Source organism: Larus michahellis, chromosome 2 (genome assembly GCF_964199755.1).
Source record: "Larus michahellis chromosome 2, bLarMic1.1, whole genome shotgun sequence".
Taxonomy (NCBI): domain Eukaryota; kingdom Metazoa; phylum Chordata; class Aves; order Charadriiformes; family Laridae; genus Larus; species Larus michahellis.
In genome coordinates this window covers 39,193,337-39,219,168 of record NC_133897.1, presented here as the reverse complement: position 1 = coordinate 39,219,168, position 25,832 = coordinate 39,193,337, and the positions used below count along the sequence as shown (strand labels likewise).

The window sequence follows — 25,832 nt, the reverse complement described above, 5'->3', positions numbered from 1 at the left end:
CCTAAATAATAATAACCTGTTCTGCGGTTTGTGAAGCCTTTGTGGCATCCCTCAGCCTGAGCTGCACTACAAGCTGCAACACTCGTAACTACCAGTGATAAGCAGATGTTAGGTCACTGCTCATCTCTCTCATTAAGGCAATTAGTGACCTGTAGGAGATGATCAATCAGGGATTTTATCCATCTCGACGTCGGTGTCTGGTTGCCTGCACTGAAGGATGCTGTTTATAGTCCAGTTCGTAATTTCTCCCTTTCCTGCTCATCATTATTATTATCCAAAGTGCCTTTTTGCTTCTGTTAGCAAAACCAGAATCCCCCATGCCCCAGCTTTAGCAGCTAATGTCCACAATAGGGGCAACTGATCCAGCACAGGAGTTAAATATAACTGTGTCTAGTGTAAGGAGAAGATTTAATGGGAAATGGTTGGCATTCTTTCTTCCTAAAGGCACGGGGAGGGGTTGGGGGGGGGAGAGAGAGAGAGAGAGACGTACACACACAGACACACACACGCATCCCACAGCCAGGGAAGAGGCAGAGAGCAGGCAAGGCAGAGAGGGAGCAAGGGTAGAGAGAGAGAGATCCCCAAAGCAGCCCTGCGCCTCTCAGCTGGAGTCTGCCAGGGCGCTGCCAGCATGTTGGTCCTCAGCCCGCTTGTCTGGGGATCTTACCTGCAGCTTCTCTTCTGCTTTGCTTTCTCTCAGACTGCGTACGTTGACAATGTCTTCTCAGTTTCAGCAGGTAAATTGCTTTAAGTCTTGTTACTTTTCCTTGCTCGGAGCTCTTCTCTGCACCTCTGATTCCTGTACTTTCCAGTGATTGGGAACACAGGAGGAAAAAAAAATAAATACTTCAGTTGCAGATCTCGGTGGAGGAATTTTGCATTGCTGACCTGTTCTGCCACATGCCAGGACATTTTTGTTGCTTGGTTCTTTTTGCTTTATTATTTCTGGTTTTAAACCCCTCCCTTCCCTTCCCCGGGAGAAATAATAGACAAGATCATCAGCTGCTCTAAAATGCTTTTTTTCCATTGGCTTCTATGGTGCTGTGCTAATTCGTGGATCTGGCCCAATTAGTATATTACTTGCATGTCTGCATGTTTCTTTCTATTTTGGATGAGCTTAGGTAGATTACAGCAAGGGAAAGAAAATGAATCTCAATGTATATCTGCTTCTATAAATAAAGCCCTGACCTCAATGAGCGCTGCCGGAGTCCGACTGGATGTTAGCAGAATAAACATCATCTGGCTCTGGCTATGACACTAACAAATACTCGGATGACTTACATAGCAAACAAGAGTCCACTGCATGGAAAATCCCTGCTAGGCAAAGGCAAAACAAATTAGTTGTCAGCTGAGCCAGGGCACTGGAAATCCCACTTAATAGATTTTACAGTATCATCAGCGGGACTTTCCTTTAGCCACGTTCTGTGCAAAGGGAGGGGAAAGTTGGCGAGAGCTCTGACTCCATCTCGCCTTTGAGGAACTTTCACCAACTTGTGGCAAATTGCTGTTTCCCACCTTCTGTCTGTTATTCTGCATCTGTCAATAGAGGTGCTTCTAACTAACATCCTAGATTCCTTCGGTGGCGAATTTGAGATGGTTCAGCTGAGATGTGTAGGTTAAGGTCAGCTGTACCTACAGATCCTCCCCGTGTCTTTTAGATGAAGACAGTGACCAAAAGGGTGTATGTTTTAAGACTGTACATAAAATCAACCTTAGACACGAATCTAAAGACATGCGGCCTTTCTCTCTCTCTAATGTCTCTGGTGTGAGCACAGAGCCAGATGGTTTATATTCAAGGCATTTAAGAGAGAAGGATGATCAGGAGGGTAGCTTGTATGAGATGTTAGATTTCTGCACTAGATAGATAACAGTATGCATGATTTCTTCTAAGAGGTTTTTTTTAAATCTTTTAAAATGTGCAGAGCTAGTACACTGTATTTCACTCCCAATAGGTTGAACAGTCCATTCATTTAAAGATATTCTTATTCAAGTCGTAAGATTCTGAGGATCACAAGAGTAATGCAGATATCCTTTGGGGAAAGGCCCTAGAGCATTTAATAACATAGCCATTAGCGTTCTGTAGTCATTTCAGATAGCTTTTAAGATAATATCTAGACAAGCTTAATGTTCAAAGAAGTACATCCTTGGAAAAACAATTTAATCCATTCTTTTGAACCTTTAGGAACTAATAATTTTTTCTGATAAGCTCTATAGGATGCTAAAAAGCATTTACATTTGTTATCTTTTCTGTTAAACTGGGTATGCTTTTTCCATTATGTTGAGATTAGCTAATGCTGAGGTACAGAAATCATCAAGATTTATTTTCTGTGATATACTGCAAATTGCTTTGTGATAACATGTAAGTTATTAGATCTCAAAAATTGTTTTGAAGAGCTTTACATTTACTTGATGCTTGTAGCTGCCACCCAGGCAAACAAGAATTTTACGTTTCCGTTGCCTGCGTGGCCTGGCCTTTCTCCTATGGCAAACACTTGTGTGTCTAGAGAAGCCATTTAGAATGTTCCCTTGAAAAATAACAGTACAACAAACAAGTCCTTTCTCTTCTGAGGGGAAAGTTCCCATATCTGCTGAAAATGTAGTAGAAGAGGGAAATATGAAGGAAAACACATAGCCTCTTATTGTCCATATGGGTGCTTTGGGGCAGGAGGATATTTTAGTATTTCATCAGTAATTCAGCTATGTTAACAAGGAGCTATGAACACCATTTGAATCCCTAAATCTGCACCAGTGAGAAAGCTGAGACAGAATAACAATAATTGCACAGCAATAAAAATACTTTACAGCAGTAGTGCCACACGTCCAGATTTAATGTTAAGGATGGTAAAGTGTCAAAGTCAAAAGAGCATTTGGGGGTGCAGACTAATTTTCCACCCAAATATCACATCATGAAACAGTAACCTGTGCCTACAGCCCTTGAAACTGGCTGTTAGTAGCAGCAAATGCTGCCTGGTTGCTCTTAGGGCCAGACTCCACTCTTCGCAGTAGAATATTTTCCACGGTGCAGCCCCTGGGGCTTGTCCACGAGGGACCCCAGGGCTCCCCAGGCAGCGTCTGATGACATAATAAAAAAATTCCTTTAGTCCTTTGATTGTATCTGTATTTTAAGAAACATTTAAGAAAAAAAGCAAAACGTTCTCTATTTTCTGATAGAAATCTCACAGTAGGTACAGAAGGTGAATTAATTCCATCTAAATTCCCAGTTACTTTAATGGTTTCTCAAATGTTCTGTGGCTTTCAACTGAGCCAATTATTTTTATCTGGCACCAAGATGTAATTTCACATTTAAAGAATGGATTTCAGCTCTGTACTTGCAAATTCTAAAACTAATCCCATTTAATAGTGAGGATGTTCTTAAGCAACAACTTGTCTTTCCTATAGTTGGGAGAATATGTTTGGGTATTTTCCAGGTATGTCTGAAAACTTTTGGGCTAAAAGTACTTTTATTTCTGTCCTCATGCATCTTTGCACAGCAACAGGTCACAAATAAAGATGTTTACGAGTCACAAAGCAGTGACTAGAAAGCAGAGATGAACAACCCGTAGCGGGGAAAAGTGTTTGTAGAATAATTGGGGAAAGAGGAATAATCTGGATCTTGGTCTGTTTTGCTGCCAACTCCACCTTATAGTCCCGTCAGCCTCAAGCAACAGTGCGTCCTTGTTTCTGCAAGTATTTTGAATGTCATGTGAGCTCCAAAGTCTAGGGGCTCCTGGTGCTGATGCATCATTTCTGGAGGAAATGCTTCAGGGAGTAATATTACAACATGCTCAAGTTTGTGGCTGGGGTTCCACGGGACACTGAAGACCCCCAGGGGTGGGCAGATCAACCCTCCTGGAGACAGCAAGTTTCTCTTCAGGGTAACCTGTTGTATCCCACCCTTAAGCCACGGTGTGGATGGCGTCCTTTATAACTATTTTTCAGAGCTCTGCTCTACTGAGGTTCCTGCACTTGAGTGGGACATCCATGGGTGAGTGCCTTCACTGTTGCACTCACGTAATGAAAACTAGGCATGAATTTTGTACTCATTTTCAGTAGGGTTATGTGGACCAGTAAGAGCCAACCTGGAGAAAACCACCTTCCAAATTCAGGTAGTAGAAAGACTCTCTTCCATTCCCCCTCCTTGCTTGTCCTCCCCTCTTCTACTCCTCCAGGCTGAAGGTTTCTAAGGTTTTATGAAGAGATGGGAAAGTATTTAAAATACCAGCAATAGCTGGAGAGAAGAGCAGTATCTCTGCTTCTTCTGGCCCAAACTGCCTTTTACACATGCCACAAATTTATCCCTTGATTGAATTTTCTCCTACGATCAATATTGATACAAAGCCTTGTGAAAAGAATATGGTTAATTAATTTAAAGGAACAAAATGGGATGGTAACATCTGAGCATTATTGGCAGTATGCCTCATGCTTTCTTTGCCATATTCCCATTATTTTCCCAAAGAAAAGGAACACTACATCTCACTGGCCAGGTGGCACAGCCTTTTTGAATCAGGAAGGCATAATATTAACCAGCAGCTGGACCTTGTACGGGATGGCTGCAGAAAACAGCTCAGCTTTCTTGTGGACCAACACTGTCGGGGCAGTAAGAGCTGAGGTGATGGGCAAGGCGGGTTGGCAACGTGCAGGGTGACAGCTTTGGCTGGGCAGCGCAGGGAGGGGACCTTGGTACCCATTGTGTCTCTGCGCTGTGGGGAGAGGGATTTGTGTGCATTTGTGAGAGAAACAGTGGGAGAAAGAAAACACAGAACCAAGTGGTGACTCCTGACGTTGAGGGAGTTGGGATCCTGGCTGGGTTTCTGTAAAAGGAATATCTGACACCATCATCGGTTGTGGGGTTTTTTCCTCTAACAAAACAACCTGCAGGAACCCTAAATATTGTCAAAACAGAGATGTCAGGCAGATATTTTTCATTTCTAAGGAGAGTAAATGTAAACACTTATTTATGTAAAATCACAAGGGAAAAAATGATCAGCCTGCTTGCAGGAGTAGGAAAGATGCAGAAGGAATTTAAAATAAGACCAACAGTAAAAGCTGGAAGACTCTCAAAGGCAGCAGCCAGAGACTACAGGGAAAACAGCCCAAAGGGTGACCAGCAAGCAGAGGTGAATCTTTGAGGGGTAAAACCATCAGTCCAGGGAAGGAAGCTGGGCTCTGCCCTCGAAAGTCAGCATGGGCCCAGGCGGTGCCCAGCATCCTGATGCTGTTGGTCAAGGGGTTTCTCATGGAACACACACGAGCAGGAAAGCTTTGGTTGGATTAAAATGCCTGATGGAAATGAGCCACTGGTAAAGGCTACAGCTTCATTAGGAGAAGGAAAGCGAAGTATCATTGGCCATAAGAGAAGGCAGTCACCGGGCTTGGGGCTGGACTCAGCTGGGCATTTAAAAGCCTTTGATCATGTAGGTGGCTGACAGAAGCACAGAAGGGAGAAAACAGATTCTTTCAGTAGAATATCTCTTCAGCTTGAGAAAAAAAAATAACCTTGGAATTGGCCGTTTGCATTTGACAGCCCAAATGAGTGGCCAGAAAGTTAAACCAAGAGAGCGGTTGTGTAGTGGTTAAACTTCTACGCTGGTAAAGAAGGCGGTTCTTGAACAGCCCCTGGGGAAAGGCTTTGACAGGTAGCAAAGTAACGGTCTAGTATTGGAGTGGTTACTGTTTCTTTAAGTAAAAGGGTCTTTAAAATAAACACAGTTAAAATAAAGAAGCACCTGATTTGACTTTATCTGTACTTTCTCCCCTGGTAGTTACAACCTGCGAGAATGCAAAATTGGGTTTCCAGCTCAGGTCAATATGGATAATACTCAGGAATTAAACTACCTTAAGATTCATAGACCCTTGTCCGGTGGCGTACGGTGCAACGCCTCGGCTGAGTCAGGTGAGAGCTGAGCAGCCGCCCTGGTGAACAGCCCGCCCGCGACTTCGTGCTTGCACCCAGCTCCGTGTCGGGAAGGGCAAGGGGAAGATGGATGCCAGCTGAAACAGCAAAGGACCCCCAGGAGGTCCTGTGAAATTGGCAGTAGACCAGTGAGTAGAAGCTCACTTGATTCTGTGGGTGAGGGACAAGGAAAGGACATGAGAGGCAATTCAGGAGGTTGTGGCATTTGCCTTGCAGCAGTGAAAAAAATCAGAAGAGGACGCAGCCACTAATGAGGAAGGTGGAAGCTGGTTGTGGCAAGGCTCCTCAAGTACAGCTCTGGGTCTCGCATGCAGGAGGGGAAAGGAGCTTCTGACCTGCTTGTGTCATTACTGCGTGACGAGGTGCTCGGCTTGTCAAAAAAGTTTCAGTGACTATAAAGCAAATGTGGGGAAAGGGTTCAGTGAAATGCTGCTTCAGGTGAGTATCATGAACTCTCATTCGCTCAAGAAAATGCATGTCAGAGGTCCATGTGGTCCCCCCTGGGTTCCCCTGTTTTCCTCTGGTTTAATAGGAAGGTTGACTCATTTGTCTTCATGTGGTGAGCTGATGGGGGTAGAGGCATCATGAAATACAGAAGCCAGGTTTGATACCTGGACTCCTGAAGTGCTCCTAAAGCTGGGACTACATTGGTGGCCAGTTCTGATTTTCTTTCTGGGACAATGTTCGTGTTACAAGTAAGGCAGGTGTCCAACTTCAGGCTGTAGAAGCTCCTTTGGAGATGCAACCCAAGCAAAGCCAGTATTTTTCAGTCACTGTTTTGTGGTGAACAAGTGCTCCTGCTGCCAGAGACAAAGGTCAGTCCAGGAGCTGAGGTGGTGCTTGCTTGGCTTTCCAACGAAGGAAGCAGTAACCTATACGAAGGTTTTTCTATAACCTGTGAATGTTTCTGACAGGCAGCAACCAGTCCAAAAGGGAACCTCATCTGAAAGCGATGCTGCAGCTGACATGGAGAGCCCAACTGGTTTGAGCAAGCTTATCCACGCTGTTTCGTTGATGTGACTGAGCATAGCACTATCTGTAGTCCACAGGTATTGAACGTGGTGGTGAATACTAGGTTTTTATTGTGACCAGACTGGGAAGTGGAGGCCTAAATTCCAGCACAGCAATGCAAGCTGCCTAAAAACCAGGTGTTTCCAGCGAAAGTGTGGGAACTTGACCAACAAGCAATCCAAAGTGCTGTATCATCAGTTTATTCCCTATGTACCTGTAGGCAGTGCTTGTAGGCCTCTGCTCCTATTACAGACAGTTTATTTATCAGTTCGTCAATATTCTCAAACCCCTCCACAGGGAGGAAACAGCCTGTGACTTTGCATTTTTAGCCTCCTTGGGTTTTAAAGCCTGTGCATATGGGACACAGAGGCTTCCCATAGATGAGCTGTATTGGCACAGGAGCACCAGCAGCGTGATTGCAGCAAAGGAAACTGCTAGTCCTGGTTAAAACTACAGAAAAATACCGTTTGTGATTATACAGAAGGAAGTTTTTTGTCAGGATAGGCCATGCATCCCTGCAGTCTGTAACTCTTGGTGCTAGGATGCTGTGTGATTGCAAAACCAGGGGGCACATTCAGCTTCAATGCAAAACGCAAAATAGGACACGTCCAGGTGCCCTATTTCGTGTTGCAGCTTAGTAGGTAGAAGAGAACTGGGAAAGCCCATCGGTTACAGAGGGAATTCTTTGAGGGAGACCAGAAATAGGAGGGAGAGGAAAAAACCCCACAGGAATTAACAGACCACAAACTAGATGTTCTGTTTCTTCCTTTCTCCTCTCCAAGGAATCACTGCTTTAATGAAAAGGAAACTGGGGGTATGCTTTCTGTAATCACACAACTGTAATGGTGAAAGGGCATTTGGGATGAGAAGATGGATATAGGAAGAATGCAGAAGAGGGCTGAGACAGTGGGTGAAAGAAAAGAAGCTGTTAACCGTTTTTCCCAGGAACGGGCAAGTGTGTATGCGTAAATGCATGCACTCGGGGAATGCACACAAGTAAAGGGAGATGCTTTGTCTAAATAAGGCAGTACTACTATTTCAGTTTTCTTCTACCCAGGGAAAAGTGTCAATGGATTATTTTTTTTTAGCTTCTTGAAACTACAAAGGTAATGGCTTTTTACAATACCAAGTCAATACAGAGTTATTTTTTGTGAAAGGCAGGAGAACAAAGTCAGCCGGGCTGTGAATCTGCTGCAGCGAGGGAGTCATGAGGAATTGATTTAATCCACGGTAGCAAAGTTTCAAAGAGGAATTTGAAGGCATTTCTCTGAAGTCTTTCTGAGTGTACGGCAACATCCACAGTCTCATAGGGATTGTCTGGGACTGTCTGAGCATATGGTGGAGCAACATCAAAGACAAGTACACTTTTGATCCCCGCCAGCACTGACAGATTACGATCTTGCAGTTGTGGAAGGATGGCACTGGAGTCTCTCTGCTTTGTTGCTACTGATCTCACAGGTAAAGTGGGAGAGGACTGTGTATCAATGACTGATATGCAGAAATCTTTCTGCATAGGGCTGGCGCAGATGCCATCTTGCATTAACCTTCAGGGTTTCAGGCTCTTTTATGGGTTGTAGCAGGTTCTTAGGCTTTAACACTTGGAGCACTTCTGATATTGTTGTGTAACAAGCAGTTGAGTTTTATAATCCGGTTCATGAAACAACTGAGACGAGATACTGTGATTTACCAGACTGGAACTCTGATTCTCGTATTGAGAAATTGAGTCATCCATGGCTCTGGGGGACTTGCTTAACTTCTATGTGCCTCAGTTTCTCATGCACTGAAGGGGGGCACAGAGTTGTCAACATCATTTAGCAGAGCTCTGGACCTCTGCAAATGGAAGGCAACAGAAGGAAAATGGCACAAAACAGCCCTGTTGTGGTTATTGGGATTTATAAGCCATGGGTTTATTTTGTAAATCCATATTATAACCCATTTAAGTGTTCCACACTTCAAATTTCATTGGGATTTTTGTGTTCTTGTGAAACTGGAGCACAGAGCCAACCCAAGCAAATGCTCCTCTCTCTTTCTGATCGAATTTTCCTTCTGCACTCAATCGGAGAGAACAGTATATGATCTTTTGGCATAGGCGTTGCCCTCACACATACACACAGACTAAGTGTCTGAAATATTTGCGTATAGGGAGCAAAAGGCCTTTCCCTCACTTAGAAATCTCACATGCCCCTTCGCTTTCCTGCGTCTTGCCATTTCTGCAGTGTTTTCTAAGGCTGACCTGCAAGGATGTAGCTGCCTACTGCTGGCCAGCCGGGCTGCGAAGGGCTTGCCTGGGGCCCCAGTGCCGCCTGTGAGCGTTCGGGAGGTACCAGGGGATCCTGGGGGATGCGGGATGAGTCTTAGGTGGGGACAGGAGACAAAGCGTCCTTGCTCCTTCGGCCGGATGAACACCGAGATCCGCCGTCCAGGCAGCGTGCCAGGGTTCGTGCTATTGTCAAGCTTTTTGAGTGTCGACTGATTTTTCAATACCTTTATTTATTTATTTATTTATTTATTTGTTATGACATCTCTGAGTGTGCGCCAGCTGGTAATGCACACGGTACTGCTGCCACAGCCCGTAGCCACTTTGGGGATTAGAAACAGGGTATTTTCAAATTTTTATTGGTTTTTTTTTTTTCTTAGCTGAAAAGAAACTTGCAAGGTTTCAGCTGGACTTTTTCATTTTCTGTCAGAAGGATGGGGAATTAATTTCTGATCAGCTTTGCTCTGTTCCTTAAAGACTCTGAAGCCCCATTTCAGGAGGAAAGCAGAAGCTGGGGAGAGCCGCAGTCCTGCGTCTCATCCCAAAACTCCCACGGGAGCTTCCTGGGTCACGGCCTCCTCCACACAAGCAACAGTACCTAAGCTGTAGGGCTTGATATATTTCTTTGGCATATTTATATTAGCTATTAGATATATTTAGGCCATCAACTATAAGGTCTAAGTTCAAAGGGGTACTGAGAGATGCAGACCATTCACCAACCTGACTGTCCAAACCAGCTCCAGGCCTAGGCCGTATTATATGTGCTTGTAGCATATTTTTGTGTCACAAAGCTTTGTAAAACACGTTTTAAAGAAGTATTTGTTGTCAGTGCTGACAAATGTCTTTGGGGCTTTAAAGGAGAGAGTATTGCTTGTATCTGCTCTGTAAGTAAAGGATTTTGACCTGTATGGCTGTCAAAAGGCACCTTTGACAAGCTCTTAAACTTTCCTAACTTAAAAGGAAAAAGCACCTTAGTCACCTTGCAATAGATGTACAGAACGGTACCAGGTGGCTGCTGCCCGTGGCACGCTGCTCTCTCCTCGCAAGGAGGGTGAGAGGAGCCTGAATGAACCACAACAAAGCAGATGAAAGTCTCAGTTTCAGCTGGACAAGCCCACATCATTAACTGACTCGGCTGCCCAGCTCGTTTATTATTAATGGCAAGTGCCATCCAAGTGGGAGAAGCACCTGTGATGGGGTGTCAGCCATCAGAGGTCTCTGTCTAGCAGAGTCCTGCCCGGTGCAAGCTGGGCAGGCCACCAGCGCTGCTGTCGGGGTGACAAGCGTCTGGATAGCAGCTTGGCTTCCCGTCAGGGCTTGCTGGATGAATGTGGTCACAAATAGGAAGGGAAACACATGTTAAGTATCTTTTTCCTTTTTTGTCCTTCCCTCCTGACAGTTGGCCTATAGCTTTTAGATTTTAGGGTAAAAGTCATGTTTGTGGTTTACTTACGTTTTTTTTCCAATGAAATCCTGTAAATCTAACCTGAACCCAGGACAGCACTTCTCCAGTATCTCTGTTGCAGCCCAGGGAGTTTGTAGGGTTGAAGGTCAGCTCTAGGATCAGCTCTAGGGCTCAGAGACCTCATACGAGCCCTGCTCTGGAGGACTCAGCCTGGGTAAAGGCTCCTCTCTGCCTCTGCGTGGGACCATCCCGGATAAGAGTTCCCAACTTCCAGCTGTGGTCAGAAGCAAGCAGGAACAAAATGAACCATTGCAACAGTTTATCTAAAATCTGCTATTTTCTGACGCAACCATCACCAATATACTCATAGATTTATACAGTCACTTCCTTGAATTAGATTAACATATTTTTACAGTCCAGACTATAATTTGAGTTTGAAAATGATAAAGACTTTCTATTTTAAAGCTGACTATTACAAATTTTATGTTCTCTGAAATCATTTGCCACTCAGACAAGTCCTATAAGGAGGTTTTCATTTTGTCTTCCTCCTTCTATTGAATATGTTCTTTGATAATGAAGCTGTTGAAAGAGCAGTTTCCATATGAGATATGTAAACACACGCTCTGTGTAGGCAGGGTCTTCACATTTCACAGAAAACTATGACAGTCCTATTCTTGGGCTGAGATTTTTTCCACTGAAGGGGACTGGAGCATTCTGAAGCTGTGCTTAGCAAACAAAACTAACCTGGAGCCTAAAAATATACGCTGTGTTTGCAGAGAGCCTGTAAGCCTGTCAAGGTAACCCTTTTGTGATACGCAAACCAAGCCAAATACGGTGATGGTGGTACATCTTGGATCTATTGCAGTTATAAAATCCACACCAATGAGATGCAGTGCTTATTGGAAGATCAAATTATAGCAGTCATGCATATATATACGTAGGTCTCACTCTGTGACTCACTCATTTTTTTTTGCTCCCTCTTCTGTCAAATCCACCTGCCATACCTGAGTGTAGGAGAGAGTGACTGAATTCAGGATAAGCCAATACAGAACTTAACTACATATCTTTGTATTTATTGCTTGTGAGAACTGGAGACAGGCGAACTCAAACCTTTGCCACTTTTTAAAGGGCATTGGCATTTGCAGTATGTATTTAAAGCTTTAAACGAAACAATATATCTCTATTTTTCTCTATTATAGATCTTCCACCTTTCTCTTAAATTGAAGTTTTAAGTTGAGTTTCGAACTTGTGAGGAAAAGTTGAGAAAGTGTCTTCGTTATGGACCATTTCAAACTTTAATTGGCTCATCTCTCAAAGGTATCATCGCAAATAGTGTTCCGATAGAGAAAAAAATCTGGATAACATAAACTACCCCTGAATGCTGCTGAATCACACTCCTCTGGGCAGCTCTTTTCTGCTCATCAGGCCTGAGAAAATGCTATCCCCATTAACGAGGCATAGTGGAACTGATGCGATACATTTTCTGAGACATTTGAGAAACTAGAAGTATCTCTGTCCCTTAGAAAGCTTGCCTTACCTTGAGACGTGACTAATATCCAGCCTGCGATTGATTTGCCCACAAATCTAGCAATTTTGTCGGGTTTGTCTTCCTAGAAACTTAATTTAGAGATTTTCTATTAATACCAGATACTTCACCATAGGCTTTTCTTCCTACTGTATTTGGCTCCCTGCCACCTTTCAGTTCACAGACACCCATTCCAGCTGCCACTAGCCAGAGGAAGAAACCAACAGACATAAATAAATGTTTGCTGTCCTTGGCAAAACCTTTGCAGAAGGCCCCCGCCCTGATTAGAGATGTATTTCCCAAGGAATGAATAGATTTAGAAACAAAATCCCACAGTATAAATTCATCTTCTTCACATCCTTTCTCTGTGAATCTTTGGTTATGGCTTCTTATATTGTTGATGGAATTTTATCTCTTAGAAAAGGTTAAATACATTGCCGAACACAACCGAGATCCCATCTTACCAGTCAGTTGGTGGCAAAACTGTCAGCTAAATGTGTGCGGCAGAACATTTATTCTTAGGGATGATGCATGAATCAGAAATAAGGCAACTTGGTTTCAGTACCAAGGGAAATACAAGCAAATGTGCTGTGGAACAACTTCCCGCTCTGCTATCACACGAGTGCCTGAAGCCATTAGGTCCATGGGGAAGGTTAGTGGCAATAGCATGGAGTGCTTCCTGGTGGCATGTGGGCAGTAATGAGAACCAGAAGATGCTTTTTCTAATACACTTTTGGAACATGGAGGGGAGAGAGAGAGAAATATTTCCATTTATTTTCTAATGTTGCCTATCTGAACTTTTCCAAAACCAGCCTGTGTCATAGCCACGTTAAGAGCTTAGAAATCTACATAGCCTTCAGCACAAGAAGGATCTTACAGACTTTAGGGACCACCCAGTTTCTTAAATCCCTGCTTGGATTACAGTGTTACAGTCAATGCACAGGATGTAGAAAAATCCTGTGGAATGAAAACTCCTCCTATTCTGTAAGAAATGTTTGTGGTGTTCAAGACAACGGATGAGTGTTTGTATTGAACAGATCTCCCTTGTTTGGAACAGAAGAAACAGCTCAACCGCAGAGCGTGCTGCCTCCTTGGCCCTCCTCCACCACCCTTGTTTCCACCACCGCACTTCAGGCACGGCTGGAGCACTGTAAGTGTGGCCCGGGAACCTTTCTCTTCTTTTTACATGACTTTTTGTGTTTCACAAAGACTGAAGTATCCTCTCGAGCACTGCTTCATGGTGTCCCTCAGCAAATCTGTCTGGCTGTGTTGCTGTGGCTCTGTTAGGACAATCATTCAACATCCCAGATTGGGGCTTGAAATAAATCTCAGGTAGATCAAAGAATGAAACAGGGCCGGGTTTGTTCAAGCAGCTAGTTCAGGTAACTTAAAATATTCTCCTTACTCTGTTTTGGGACCTTCCTAAGAATAAGGCAATCCTGAGCTAAAGGAAATAGAAATGCAATAAAACAAGTAAGGACGGAAAGGCCATTTCCCATCCTACGCAATGATTTCAGAGTATGCATTATACATGTGTCCTGCTTTGCATCGCTTTTCCCTTACCCAGTAGATGAAATGAAGGTCCCGAAATCCTCCTATGGAATCTATTTCCATCATTTCATTTTGCAGCAAGAAAGACATGTTTGGGTTGCTAGTATGGAGTTTTCACTCACCCACCTAGGCATGTACCTGCTCTATATGATATGTATACATACACATATGTTAACATATGAAACATACGGGATCCAATGATATAGCACTTATTACCAGGGTCTATTAACTCCAATATATTTTCCATCCCAACACAAAGAATTTTACTACCTACTGAGTAATTCCTATTTCTTTATTCTACTATGGCAAAGACTATATGCAAATTCTACTATGTGTAAATGCTGTGATTATAGCTAGTGTTATGTAAATAGTGATTAGAAAGATCTCTGACAGGAACTAACCTAAGAAAAAACACAGTGTAAAACCGTCCATTGTCTTCAGAGAGATCAGGGTGCTATACCCTCCAAACCAAAATCTAGCTGCCTCCGCTTTTCTCATCCCCTCCCCTCCTTATGCCTTGATTTCCACAGAAAGGAGACCCAGGAGGACAAGATCTCCCTAGGAATGTGATGTACTCCTTCAGTGAGGAGGAGGTTGGGACCAAGGTCCCAAGCAGCTCAGAGAGTAATCTGAGCATAAAATCACCCTTCAAACCATCTCCCCCATAAAAACATGAGATAAAACTAAGTAGTTACTAGGAGGATGGGACCCATGTGAATTCACTACAAGCAGTTTGTGTTTGGAGTCTCTAGTTGGAGTTTTTCTGGAAAATGGCTTTTCACTTGGAAGCTGAAGATTAGTTCTGTCAACCCAGTGCCTCTGGCTCTGTGTTCGTCTGCATTTCCAGAGGAGATCGCTTTTGTCACAGGACATAAATAAGCCAGCTTACTCACGCAAGCCTATATTTGAAGTCAAAAGATTAGCCGTTCATTGATCATTAAAGGTCTGCAGTGAATGAATGCCTGTGGGTTAGTATCTTCTGGAGCGAAGTTCATGCTGCCTATACCCCCACTGAGCGTAGTCTCTATTATTAGAGCAAAGACGCTATTTTTGGAGAGGAGCTGCTGCTGCTACTTGTAAAGTGGGATGGAGAGAGCAGGGTCAAGTCCAAGAATAGGCCAGGGTCCCACGCTGGCTTGGAGGGGCGTGTGACAGCCTGGCTGCGACGCGCCTCTGGGACAGGAGGAGAAGGAGGAAACGTGGGGAAGGACACTGTGCCGATGTGCTAATGTTCAAGCATCCGTGAAGATAACCTTGGGACAAACCCTAGGCTTCTCCCTGAGGGAGCAAATAAATTCTCTTGAGGCTGTAGCGTTTGATGGCTGTTTATTTATGCATTTTTCCAACATGCTACGTGTGGCTGCACATTCACTCGTATGCTTTATGTTACGTAGAAGCTGCTTGCCCTGGATATGAAAGAGTTGTGTCTGGAGCTCCAGATAATGCAGGCTTCCTCCCTGCCCGGATCGTATTGCCCCACAGGGCCTCCTGGCCCCCAGGTGAGTGCTGCGTTTGTGATAAAACCACATCGTTCTCTCACTTGCTCCAAGGTCCTTACAAAGATGTGAAACATCTGCAAATGCTTTTTACCGCTTAATAAGCATACCAAGCTCTGGCTTAATTTCATTTTGATATGACTGTGCACAAATCATGTAGGCTTTTTACCCCATGTTCTCATCCCTGCCTGGCATAATCCAGTCAGTTTCAAGTTCACCCTTAATTTTTGTGGAGTTTTACAGTGGGTAGCACCCATCAAAAATCTGGGAGGTGCAATCACTTCCATCAGAGGCTCTTCACTAGTTTTTTCTTTGCGTCAGACTCTTTTGTCCTTTCTGTGAGGGAAAGAGCCCGTGGAGTGGATGCACAACAGGTGCCATGAACTTGAATGTTAGTGGAGTGCATCCCTGAGAGGTCAAACACCTACAGTAAACTTCAGAGACAAGGAGGGGAAGTGGGATGGGATTCAGGAGATGTGGGATCTCCTAGCTTGACCTGTGATATCTCTGCCTCTGACTTTACAGGTAGCCTTGGGCCAGTCCTTTTGATCTCCCATTTCATTTTCTACTATTTGTACATTCTAAAATCTTCTGAGGAACTAGTCCACCTCTAGGGGGAAGGTTTTTGCGAACACCTGTGTAGTGCAGAGAAGATCACCCATCTGCCTTTCCTTTTCAGTAAATTCCCTCCGAAGGAAAATACAGCCTCTCAGGGAGAGGTACTTCTAGTCTCTCCTGGGGCACCGGCGGTCCCTATCTATGTGCCATGCCTGGTGCTTTGGGACAGTGATCTTCCTCGAGCCACCTGGGTGCCAGTTTTATTACCGTACAGCTAATAGCAGGCACGGCATGGGACCGTTGCTGCAGCAAAGCTGTGACTAAAGGCTTTGGCAGCCTGAGTAGTTGTTAAAAAGCACCCAAATACTGCTTAAAAAGTAAGGACAGTGCATCATAGTAAAGGGCTTAGCTTTAATTATTTAGAAGTCGATACTGCAGAAGATATTTGTAAATAACCTAGAAGATGCAACATGAAAGCCACAAAGTCTTGTTTTATGAACCTTGGCTTTTCTGTTCTGCCGTTTTGTCTTTGCTGAGACGCAGGAGGAGGCCTGTCCCACCTGCATTACAAGAAAAGTCTTCTCTGCATTATGAGACAGCCCCGCAGTGTGGTTGGCCACGATCCGGAGTTGCACTGCATGTGAAAGAAGCAGTTGTTATTTCAGTCTTTGCTAGACTGCCTTTTTAAAAAGAAATCGCCTTAGTACTCTCTCTGACTTAAATTGGAAGAGCAGTAATATCAATTCTATTGTTCTGCAAGGTCCATTGCTATAAATAATATTAATCTTGCAACTAAATGACCTGTGATCCCTCCAAGAATATTTTTAAATGGAGTAGGCTGGCAGATTTTATCACAATGGCAGACAGTAGGGTAGGTGTAACATGGCTTTGGAATTTTTAATTATAAATTGCAGGACTGTGTCTTATAATGGGACAATGTTAGAGCCAGCAGTCCTCTGGGAAATATTTTTATACCATTACAAAAAAAAATCTAGGAAGTATTTTTGAATTCTTTTCTGCTGTAGCTTGCGTGACTTTCAAAGGAGTTGTAAAAGCTCATCCTGTTGACTCAGAGCTGAATTTTAACACTTTTTCATAAGAAGGAGAATTAGATTTGTAATGATGTAACTCAGAGTATAATTCCTCCCATGTGTAATCTAAAGGAAAATGAAAGAAATAAAATAAAATTTAGCTCTGACTCTAATAGGGTGCATTCTCATTTACATTATTGAAAATTCAAGTAAGTCTACTGACTAAAATATCTGGAATAATTTGCTTTTGAGGGTACACTTTGCTCCCATTCATGTACAATCTGATCATGTTTCGACAGTGTAAGACAGCCAGGATCCAAACCTGGAGTGATTAGTACGGTGATTCTAATGCTCCTATGCTGCAGGCTCATGGGACTTTTTTCCTTAGTCATTCAAAAATAAAAAGTGGTCTGTGAACTAAACTATTTAGAAACAAAACTGGTTTTCATATTTTTTTTTCCGAGATGGGGTTCAAGGTTTACCTGGATTAAGGAGTCTCCTGAAAGGAGAATCAGCCTCATTTGAGAGAGAGAAATATCTTTGGGATTCAAAAGTGGTGTCAATCCTCCATGTCCATACCACACTGCAGAGCCCGTCCCACGTGTTTTGTGCCACTTCTCCTACCACCCCTTTGGCTGACCTCCTTTGCCAGCTGACACGGTGTCTCCGTGTCCTCATTGTTGCTAATTCTTCAGGACTCCGATAACTTCTCATCTTTCATTTGCCCCAGACCTTTTTTATCTTGCTGGTCTTTTTCATCTAGATGTCCCTGCACTTTTCATGTCAGTCCAACTCTCCAGCCTGCTGTTCAGCGGTGGCACAGACCTGGCATTTAGGGGCCGTGTTCAAACACCACATCAACACTTCAACCTTGTGGGTTCATACTGTTCCCAGGAGACACCCACAGGGACAGGGGTAGGAGGGAAGACAACAACAAGTGCTTATTACTAATGTATTCACTTTTCTCCCTAGGGTCCACGAGGAATTCCTGGTATAATGGGACCAAAAGGGGAGAAAGTAAGTGTCTGTGTTAAGGAGTTTGATATGTTTTTGACGGGGCAAAGGAAAGAGATGGGGGGCTTGTGTTCACTTTTTTCCTTGTCCGTTTAGTCACTGGTGGGCCTTTTGGACGTGGGGCTCTGCTTTAATTTGAATGAAAGCTGTGAATTGGTTTGAAGCTGCAATTTAAATCTTTGTCTTTCAGTGTTTATTTTCAATCTTGAAATATTTTCGATGGCTTCTCATGATAGCTACCTAGGTCTACAGCATGCGTTAAGAAAGCAGCTCAGGTGCACAAGCCAGGGATCTTACTGATCCAGCAGCCTTTGACCACCTTGTCCCTCTGCGAGGACATGAGAAGCGGAGCTCTCGTATGCAGTGTTAATTGTATGGGTCAGCTCAGATACTAAAAATGGCTTATATGTTGAGTTATGGCTTCAGATCTGCAAAGCATTTGCTCCATGATGATGTTTAAAGAACCTTAATTACATGCTTTGCTATACAAGGGCGTGAATGTAGATTTAGGGCTGAAAACACAGCAAAGACCAAGGAGTTCTGTTAAAGTAATTCTTCTCAGTTTACCTTGGAAGCAAAGTCTTGAACATAAAGATATTTCCAATATGTGTGGTGCCTATGAGACTAACGTGTTCCTTTCTCTGGCAGGGGGAGATTGGCAGGCCAGGAAGAAAGGTATGAACAAGTCTCAGACACGGGTCTAGTACTTGACACATAGCAGCTGTCAGAGAGTGCTGCAGATAATAGTTAAATAAAATTAGCTAATGTTGAAATTTAACCTGTTTGTGCTGCTTCCCCTGGTACCAGGATGGGTGGCAGGGTGCTCCGGGTGCAGGGCTGGAGAGCTGGGCTCTCTGTCTTGGAGACCTGTCCCAGCTGGTTTGGATTCAACGGATTCCCTCAGTAAAAACGTGTGGCTCTGGCCAGACAATTATAACAGAGTGGGAAATTATCTGAACCATGTCTCTGTAGACAGAGGCAGAAGAGTGTAGGAGCTATCATAAAAGGTGTATTAAAAAAAAACAGAGCAAAATCAAACTTTCCCCTGCTCCAAAGTCAAAACAAGGCTCAACCAAATAGCCCAGAAGGAAAAATATTCATTAATGATTACACTTACAGAGTTTTGGCATCAACGCAATATGCTGACTACAATCCTAAGCTTGGTGACATACGAGCCATGATATATTGTCAAAAATATGTGCCCCTACATGTGATGAAACAGAATACGTTATCTCAGTCGCTAAGTGCCTCCATTTAATGTAATTAACTTTAAAAGAAGACAGAAATGCAGGATGAAATCAGAGATATGCAGGGAGTAGTCACTAACCAGGAAAAGAAGTACCCTTCTAATAATATACCAAGGATTTTAACACCCTTCTAATAATATACAAAAGATTTTAACACCAGCTACCAATTAGTAATTCAAATAAATACGAAGCACATAAGGAAAAGAGGTATTTTTATTTAATCTAAATTGCAAATGCCCTACGGTAAAAAAAAATAAAAATTACTTGTATAAATTGAAGTGTTCAAAACAGTAACATCTCAGAGAGAGTCACCCACCAACCTAAAAGGAAGTGCAAACCTTAAACGCAGTGCATCAGTACTTACTCTTCTGACAAAAGATAGTATCTCCCAAAAGAGAAGTTGCACAGGTTGGAAATAGAACAGTACAACTCCTGCTAAAAGCTGTCTGGCTTGTGGGAGGTCACTCTTAGCCTCAGATGTCATGACGACATTTATCAGATTATTTTGTCAAGTGGCGTAAAGCGGTGGGCAGCAGTATTCTGCAGCATTTTAGGAGATACTCAAAGAGTGATTTACAGGCAGTAATTAAAATAGATAAATAACTGTATGTATGTAGTTATTGCTAGTCATATAGCAGCTAATAAAGAGGAATTATAGCTAGTAATGTGAGAACGTTCAGAATAAGAATAATAGTAAATGAAAATAGGAATATCTTAGTTAAATATTTCATTCTGTTCTTAATGTAAATTGGATTCATACTCATGTAATTACACGCAAGTCTTTTTTATTTACTTCCTCTTATTAAATGAAAAGAGGATTTAAGTTATTGATATTGGGTTTTAAGGATTATTATTTTGACTGCATGTAGATTTACCCTGTAGCTAATCTGCTTGTTTGAATCAGTATAACCTGGTATTTCTGCAAGCCCACACCTCTTCCAGTAGCATCAACACAGACTATATTATGAATATGAGATAGCAATTTTTGTATTAAAAACAAGGTAAAGAAGAATTTGCAGGTCTTTTCCTCAAAAACCTATATTCCTCCATGACTTCTGTCTGCAGTGGAGGCCTGTGTATAGGAACGATGTTAAATGAATGGTTGTAATCGGTGTTTTCCGTTCAAGGGTAGACCAGGTCCCCCGGGTGTCCCTGGGATGCCAGGACCAGTGGGATGGCCTGGACCTGTGGGACCGAAGGTAAGACTGAAATTCACATGGGATAACCCGTTAAACCTCATGATCTGAACACAACAGATGTCTTGGGACGTCTCTAAACCGCAATCTGCTGGAGGCTGGGAAGTTGCAGCAGTGCAAGGACACCTGTGCTTGTGCCATTTGACCTGCCCAGAATAAGGTTAGGTTACTCCACCTTCAGCCTAGCCCCTATAGCACTTCTTGTGTTGATTAAAATATGTCAAAGGAAAATTGAAAATCAATCTAAAGAAGACTCATTGATAACCACTGGTGTCTCACCAGCACATGAATCAGTGTTTCAAAACTCACCATCATTTTTGTGTCTGCTCTTTATGACGATCTCTTTGCCTGAGTTTGGACTTCTTGGCAGCGTAACTGGGTGTCCATGTGATCACAAGGAAAATACCGGGCTGGTATCAGGGGAAAGAGATTACAAAACACATGGACTGCTGATCAGATATTTGAAGTTCTTTCCCATACAAACAAACATTCGTTCCTACGATTTTTATAGCCAACAGCAGAAGAAATGCCAGGACACACTTTGCAGAGTGAACGCTTCATCTGCATTTATTATAAAAAAGCTGCAGGACAGTCCTTTACTGAGTATTACCTTATGCAAAAGGTATACAGCTCTTCATAGGAGCCACACTATACAAAGTTTCTACTGGGACTTTTGAGACAACTTTTTTGCAATCTAGTATGTATCAGGCAAAAGGACTGCACGCAATGTTTAGTTCAAAGCTGCATTTTCCATTAAATCTTTGACTCTTCATTTGCTCCATGAAGGTTGGTGCCCCCAGCTCAGAGAACATGATGCGATAGCTCTTGCTACTGCAAAAATAATAGTAGATGACTTCTGAATTCAAGCCACGCTGGGAAGTAGACCCTTAAGGTCTTCACAGCTACATTAGATGAGGAACATAATACTATAGTATGTAGGAATGTAGGCAAGCAACAAGAGACTATGTACTAAAAAGAAGTCAATGTTTGCTTTGAACTGCGAGATGAGAAACGGTGTCCTCCCAAATACATTGTAGGAGCAGTGAGGGGAGAAGGAACTTCCAACTACCTTGTTCCATCAGTCTGAATACTGAGAACAGAGCAGTCAGAAAACTCATTCACTTGGCCTTTTCCTTATATAAGCTCTAGTTTTATTTATGAAGTCTTCCTAATTTTGATTTTATCTCCTCTTTGTCTATTGTAACGCTTTTTCATGACACTCCTAGAAGCATCCCTCACATTGGGTAGTAGGACTGCAAGTCCTACTTGCTCTTTAATTCCCATTCTTCTGCTTTTATTGTCTCCTCTGACACCTGTCTCTGTTCTTTAGAGGGGTTCCCACTTTCACTTCTGGTCTTTATAAATTTCTGTTTCCTGCCTGTCAATGAAGGCTCCAGTTGAATAGACGCCAGCAGATCTCTGTGCTCACTTCCATTGGTTGTGTCTCTCTTTCCTTTCTAGTCTTCTGAGCTCTATCTTCCCAAACTCCTGATATTCATCTTCACTATTGACATTCACTGCATTATCTTCTTGCTGTAAATCTCCAGTAAGCTGTTGGGTTTTTTCATTATTCCCATCTCTGCGCCTTCTATTTCTTCAGCTGGGTCTCATTACATGTCTTCTCTTTCTTAGACACAGCCTTGATCCAATTCTTATTCCTCCTACTTTGTTTCTTCAAGTCTTTTCTGAACTTCTGCCATGGCAGCAGCCAATGTGAAAATCCGCTCCGCTACTAGAACAGTGAAAGCCAAAGGAGAATGAGAGCCAACTGTATTTGCCGGTAGGGCTGCTGCAGGTCTGCAGAGACCACTCCGTAATTCACCCTAGATATAATTATCTGACAGCAGCCAGAGAAGTTGCTGTAAAGCCTTTTCATGATTTACTGTCTCCAAACCACTGTAAAGCACATGATGTCTCAGAACTATGATAAAAGTAGTCACTGTGCCTCCCCAAGCCATAAAGGCTTGCAGCAAAGTACCTTTCTTTTCTGCAACTCGGTGGAAGTGAGGCTGGGTAGAGACAATGCACCTTTATGCAATAAAAGGATGCACTGCTGCCGCTAATTCGCTTTTGTGTCCTTTAATAGCATCTGGCAAAACTGAAGCACAAGTTACACAGCCAAGAAAATGCAAATAGAAGAATAAGATAACATATGAGGGCTCAGGCAGAATACCATTGCAATATAGACCTCTGACTACAATGCTACACCAAGGTCAGGCTTTCTCAAGTACGTTCAAATATGGCCTCATCAGAGAGCCACAAACAATAACTGTCTTTATTGACCCCTTTAGGGTGAAAAGGGAGAGTTGGGTGTGATGGGATTGCCAGGTACAAGAGGACCAATGGGCTCCAAGGTTTGTCAACCAAACGGTGCATTTTCAGACATTGGTTTCTAATGCTCTGCTCACAGCTGCTTCCCTCATGAGTGTGCTGGAAGGCACTTATCAAGATATATCTTTTCTAATACAGATAAAAAGATATGTTCTCCTTCAAGCAAGGTCATGTTGTCTGGTTGGGCTTGGCTGTGTTTTTGGCTTTTCATAAAAATGCTTTTGTGCAGATTCCTGTAATGCAAAAATTTATTTTAAAAGCAAACCATATATAATTGTATCCCACTAGAAAACTGGAGTTCTTAAGTGTATCCTGCAGCATTACTTGTGTCTGCAATGTTTTCCACCCACCCCATGAGACATCCGTAGAGATCATTTTGGTCCTCTACTAAAACTCTGCATATGTATTTCTCAGGTTGCCCAGGGAGGTGGTATATGCCCCCATCCCTGGAAACATTCAAGATCAGGTTGGACGGGGCTCTGAGAATCCTAATCTTCTTGAAGATGTCCCTGCTCATTGCAGGGGGGTTGGACTAGATGACCTTTAAAGGCCTCTTCCAACCCAAACTGTTCTATGATTCTATGGTTCTATTGACAGTTGGATAGTAAGCACAATTTGGTCTGGATGTTCTAGTATCTATACATAATTGTCTATAGCATAGCCTCTGCCTTGACAAATTTAGGCCACAACATTTCAAGGTACTTGAAAAAAAGTATGTAATTAGTTTACTCAAATAAAGGACTGGATAGAAGAGCTGAACACCATTGTTTATTATGTTTCTTAAAGAGAAACTCAGTTTTATAGTAATCCAGAGGAATTCATATTAGGTTACTTAAAAATAATTTAGGGATGTTTCACAGGAGAAAAAAAAGACACAGAAGAGGAAGATTATTGCTAAAATTATTTTAGATTATTAATTGTGGCATCTAAGGCTTCAATCTAAGGCTTCAGTTACATTTTATTTCCCTTGTTTCAATTTTAAAAGCAATATCAAACCTGCTGGCTTTACCTGGCTTTTTCACATTGGCTTTTGGGCTGAGTTGTCTTGCCTTTAACTCATGTTTTGCAGTTCTGTTTTGGTGCAGTCTTAGGAGCTATAAGTATTCATTTGCATTTACAAGTTGATGCAATTAATTTTTTGTGTTTCGTTCTTTTTCTTCACTTTAAAGTTTGAAAGTCCTGCTTCTTGGGTAATCTTGAAAGCGAGAAGCATTAAAATATCTATTATTCCCTTTAGGGTTTTCCTGGAACTAGAGGAGAAAAGGTCAGTGTGACAATAGAATAATGTATAATTTAACAATTGTAAACAGTTAGGTAAAAAAATTTAACTGTAGAAATGAGATTGAATTTTGATGGAGTGAAATCTAAGGGTCCAATTGAGAAATGAAAACAAGCATCAAGAAGGAGCACAGTCTTGTGGCTTGGGCTGGGATGCTAAAGAAATGAGTTTTACACCCTGTCTTCTTATGAACAAGTTACTACAGCACACCTCACTTCAGTTTCCCCATCTGTAGAATGGGTATAATCATCCTTAATTGTTGGTCTGTTTATTTAGACTATATATACTTTGGAACAGAGAGAGTTTTTACTGTAAGACCATACTAGTGGGACCTGAACTTGGATGAAGCCAACTGGGGGAAAAAATCAAGTTTGGAAGTATTACATCCAGGAAAGCATGTGTTTAAAGTAATTATCTAGGGAGAATGAGTTCCTTTTTCTACAAGCCTTACTCTTAATTCTGTTATGATATCAATGAAGTAATAAGAAAACATTTCAGGGTATCTAACATACACCTCACTCTGGAGATATTACTGTATTCTGTGTGACTCTAAATAATGCCTCAAGTAGGGAAAATATTTTTTGCTTTCTTGTGAAATGGTAGTAATTAAGCTACTATCACCCTGTTATCTCTCTCCCCAGGGATCCAGAGGTGACAGGGGTGACAAAGGAGTCAAAGGAGACCAGGTAATTTTATTTTCCGAATGGCTGTGAGCTTTATCTGAATTGTGCACATGAGGTCTAACGTACTTCTCATAGCAAAAAACAGGAGCAGGAGCGGTATGGAGGAAGGGAGGCATCTTCCTGGGAGGGCAAGAATGGTGAGAGCAGGCAGTGATGCTACCTGATGGGAGGGCGGTGGGGCAACCTGCATGTCCATGTGCCCCCCAGCCCCAGTGCACTGGGGGGTGATGGGGCAGGGGGGGATTTCCCTGGAGGTAGCCTCAGTCTCTCCTGACCTGTGCAGTCCAGGACCACGACAGCTTGCCAAAATATTTTTGGCTAGTGATATGATAATTCTGTGAGGAGGAAAAAACAAACAAACAAACAAACAAAAACCAGAAAAAAACCCAAGTGAGATTCTTGACTTGTGGGTTCTTTTAACTAAGGAAGGAAAAGTAAAATGCTTTTGATGTAAACGGAGAAATGCCAGTCCCAAATGCAGGCTTTGGGAGTCGTCCAGATAGCAAGGTTGCCTGTAGATAAAACGCAACCGGGATGTTTTTGCTGGAGGAGAGGAAGCAGGGAGCAGAGGAACTGTGCAAGTGGATTAAGTGGACTTACTGTAAAATTTTGCTTATAATTCTCCACCCACGGCGCTGAATCACAGTGCGGGTATTTTAACGGGTATCAGTACAGTACATGGCACTTGATTTTCTTCCTTCCACGGAAGGTGCTGCTTTGTCAAAGATCACTCCACATTTTTTGATGCTTTTTCTCCTTTTACTTTGTAGGGAGAAATAGGCTTTCCTGGAATGCTGGGACAAAAGGTAAATGGGTGTGATGTATTGGGGAGTTGTGTTAAGTGCTGGCATAGAGCCAATGAATAGCTTCAGGGACATCCTGGAAAGTATTAAGCATTGAAGGTCTTGCTTGACTCCATGGCCAACCCTTCTTGGACTTGACCAAATTCTTTAGGCTTTTTATCTTAGGAGAAAACTCTGAGATGTAGCTGTTTGTTCTTGTTTCTTTTTTTTCCCCAGAACACTGTTTTAGTCATAATTTTCCACCCGTTTGACATGCTTAGACTCTTGATTACAGATTCATAACTGGCCTAATTGTTTGGGTGTTATTCACTTGAATACAGTAAATATTTCCTCCTTGATATCTGAATCAAAATGGCACTACTATAAATAGCAGTAGTAATCCTGACCAGTTTTGATATCATCATGATTCCGTACTTAAAAACCAATCACAATTCAGATGTTGTTTTACAGATAGAAATCCTAAATGAGGATTATTTTATGACAAAATCACATCTTGTCTCTGAAATTAGGATAAGGAAATAATGTTTGCTT

At 42.6% G+C, this 25,832-nt stretch overlaps 1 protein-coding gene across 5 annotated transcripts in view; it reads left to right on the top strand.

Moving 5' to 3' along the window:
* The first annotated feature begins 496 nt into the window (after window positions 1-496).
* The window catches only part of COLQ (collagen like tail subunit of asymmetric acetylcholinesterase), a 43,390-nt gene continuing 18,054 nt past the window's right edge, over window positions 497-25,832 (top strand). For 2 of the 5 annotated variants that reach the window (XM_074574948.1, XM_074574945.1), the window contains exons 1-9: window positions 542-737; window positions 13,150-13,262; window positions 15,058-15,162; window positions 17,721-17,765; window positions 18,411-18,437; window positions 20,137-20,208; window positions 23,774-23,800; window positions 24,457-24,501; window positions 25,269-25,304. In XM_074574948.1, the coding sequence (XP_074431049.1) occupies window positions 632-737; window positions 13,150-13,262; window positions 15,058-15,162; window positions 17,721-17,765; window positions 18,411-18,437; window positions 20,137-20,208; window positions 23,774-23,800; window positions 24,457-24,501; window positions 25,269-25,304 (576 nt within the window). In that variant the 5' untranslated portion in view covers window positions 542-631. Of the gene's footprint in view, window positions 738-13,149; window positions 13,263-15,057; window positions 15,163-17,720; window positions 17,766-18,410; window positions 18,438-20,136; window positions 20,209-22,496; window positions 22,560-23,773; window positions 23,801-24,456; window positions 24,502-25,268; window positions 25,305-25,832 lie in introns of all 5 variants that reach the window. The other 3 variants (XM_074574949.1, XM_074574946.1, XM_074574944.1) reach the window with 3 other exon arrangements.